Source organism: Sceloporus undulatus, unplaced genomic scaffold (assembly GCF_019175285.1).
Source record: "Sceloporus undulatus isolate JIND9_A2432 ecotype Alabama unplaced genomic scaffold, SceUnd_v1.1 scaffold_614, whole genome shotgun sequence".
Classification (NCBI taxonomy): Eukaryota; Metazoa; Chordata; class Lepidosauria; order Squamata; family Phrynosomatidae; genus Sceloporus; species Sceloporus undulatus.
In genome coordinates this window covers 5,326-7,705 of record NW_024803534.1, presented here as the reverse complement: position 1 = coordinate 7,705, position 2,380 = coordinate 5,326, and the positions used below count along the sequence as shown (strand labels likewise).

The window sequence follows — 2,380 nt, the reverse complement described above, 5'->3', positions numbered from 1 at the left end:
TACGCTGGAGTCCAGGTGGAAATTGATCACGTAGACAAAACAGGACTTTCTGTGAATCAGAGGCAATTGAAATTCAAAAACAGGGAAACAGAACAGAACAGAAGCAACGATTGTAGGGAAATCTGGCCTAGCATCAGGAAATTAAGCAGCAGAAATGTTTAATTTTGCAGCTATGGAGGAACTGGCAAGACTCTGAAGCGTAAAGATATATATGGTTAAATACCAAAGTTAGGATTATCCTACAGTCAGTGTACAAGTTGAACAAATACGGTTCTAAAATGCAACTGTGCCTGAGCCTCCCTTGCTCATGGGAAGCCATTTTGGACTGCAGGTCCCATCATCATTTGCAGAGCCACACAAAGTTGTTTTTCAGTCCTTTAATCCCCTCCATTCCCCCTGAACCTCTTTTTATCACAAAATAGTTGTCTTCCCTAAATACCTCCACAATTATTGACATTTTTTGGCAGCTTATGCAACTTCTGGTGAAAGCTAGTGTGGTGTCATGGCCTTAGACTAAGGTCCAAAACGCACTGCAGAAATAATCCAGTTTAAGACCACTGCCCTGGCCCAATGCTAGGGAATCCTGGGAATTGTAGCTTTGGGAGACACTGAGCCTTCTCAGTCAGAGATAGCTCTGGGGACACAACAAACAACAATTCCTAGGATTCCCTTAGGGCAGTTAAAGCGGCCTCAAACTGGATTATTTCTACCGTGTGTGTTTTACACCTAGGATGCTGAGGCCCAAAACACATTGCGTAAATAATCCACTTTGAGACTGCTTTAACTGCCTGGACTCAATTGCTGCTAGGGGAATTCTGGGAACAGTAGTTTTGTGGGACATTTAGCTTTCTCTATCTCTGGTGCTACAATAAACTACAATTCCCAAGATTCCCTAGCATTGAACCAGGGCAAGTAAAGCGGTCTCAAACTGGACTATTTCTGCAGTCTGTTTTGGACTTAAAGTCTACTTTAATAAATAAAGCCTTTAGGGCTGAAGGGCGGGGTATAAATACAGTAAATAAATAAATAAATAAATAATAAAATATTATTAAAATCTAACATTATATATATTATTATACTATAATATATATTATAGTATATAATAATATAATATTATAATATATATTATTGTTTTAATAACAATTAATTTTATTTATTATATTATTATTATTATTATTATTATTAGATAAAATAACGATGTAACTGTTTTAACTGTTATTGTGTTTTATTATTTTGTAACGGTGGGGGTTTGTAAGGGGACAGTATAATGTGACTATTGTTGGTACTTTGTATTTTTATTCCATGTTGTAATAAAGTGAATTGTTTTATAATAATTTCTGTTGTAATCCGCCTTGATTCCTTCAGGAAAAGGTGAAAAATAAATTATTATTATTATTAAATATTATCAATAATAAATATTATTATTATTAATAATAAAATTAATAATCATCATAATAAAATTTATTATTATTATTACTTTCCCTGAAAGGAAATGAACTAATTTAATTTCCTTGAAAGGAAAGGAATTCCTTGAGGGCGGTGGTGTGGTGTAGTGGTTTGAGCGTTGGGTCTGGATTCGAATCCTAGCTCGACCATTGGAGTGACTTTGGCCACACTCTCTCAGCCTCAGGGGAATAATAATAATAATAATAATAATAATAATAATAATAATAATAATAATAATAATTTATTTATACCCCGCTTTTCAGCCAAAAGGCTATCAGAGAGGCTTACAAATTGTTAATCAGGCAATTGATAATTATCCCCCTCTGAAAAATCTTGCCAAGAAAACCCCTAGGACAAGGTTGTCCTAAGTCTAAACGGCCCCAAAGCCGACAATAAGTGGAGTTTGAGGAGAAAATCCATTCCTGACAGGGTTTTTTTCGGGGCCTTTCTGAAAGACTACATTTCCCAGGGTGCTCTCTGGCGTGGTTGCGTCATCAACGTGCGCGAGGGAAGGCTGTCCTAGGCAGGCAGGCATGGCGCTGGCTCTGCTGCAGCTGGAGGCGCTCTGGAAGGGCCCCGGGCGCCTCCTTCGCCTCCTCCCCGGCCAGGGCTCCAGGGGCTACGCCAAGAAGGCCGGTAAGGCGGCGGGCCAGGAGAGGGACCAGGCTTCTTCGGGGGCCCCTGGGACTGCCATTCCTTCCCAGGGATGATGGGAGATGTTGTCCACGGGGACGTACTAAAACAAATGAAGGCGTTTGCCCATAGAGAGTCATTGGGGAATACTGGCCCATAGGGAATCATTGAAGAATACTGTCCCATAGGGAATAATTGGGATTACTTGCCCATAGAGAGTCATTGGGGAATACTGGCCCATAGGGAATCATTGAAGAATACTGTCCCATAGGGAATAATTGGGATTACTTGCCCATAGAGA

At 39.6% G+C, this 2,380-nt stretch overlaps 1 protein-coding gene across 1 annotated transcript in view; it reads left to right on the top strand.

Annotated features, from left to right (window-relative positions):
* The first annotated feature begins 1,926 nt into the window (after positions 1-1,926).
* The window catches only part of MRPL54 (mitochondrial ribosomal protein L54), a 4,644-nt gene continuing 4,190 nt past the window's right edge, over positions 1,927-2,380 (top strand). Inside the window, exon 1 of the mRNA XM_042443885.1 lies at positions 1,927-2,082. Within this exon, the coding sequence (XP_042299819.1) occupies positions 1,980-2,082 (103 nt within the window). The 5' untranslated portion in view covers positions 1,927-1,979. The remainder of the gene's footprint in view (positions 2,083-2,380) is intronic.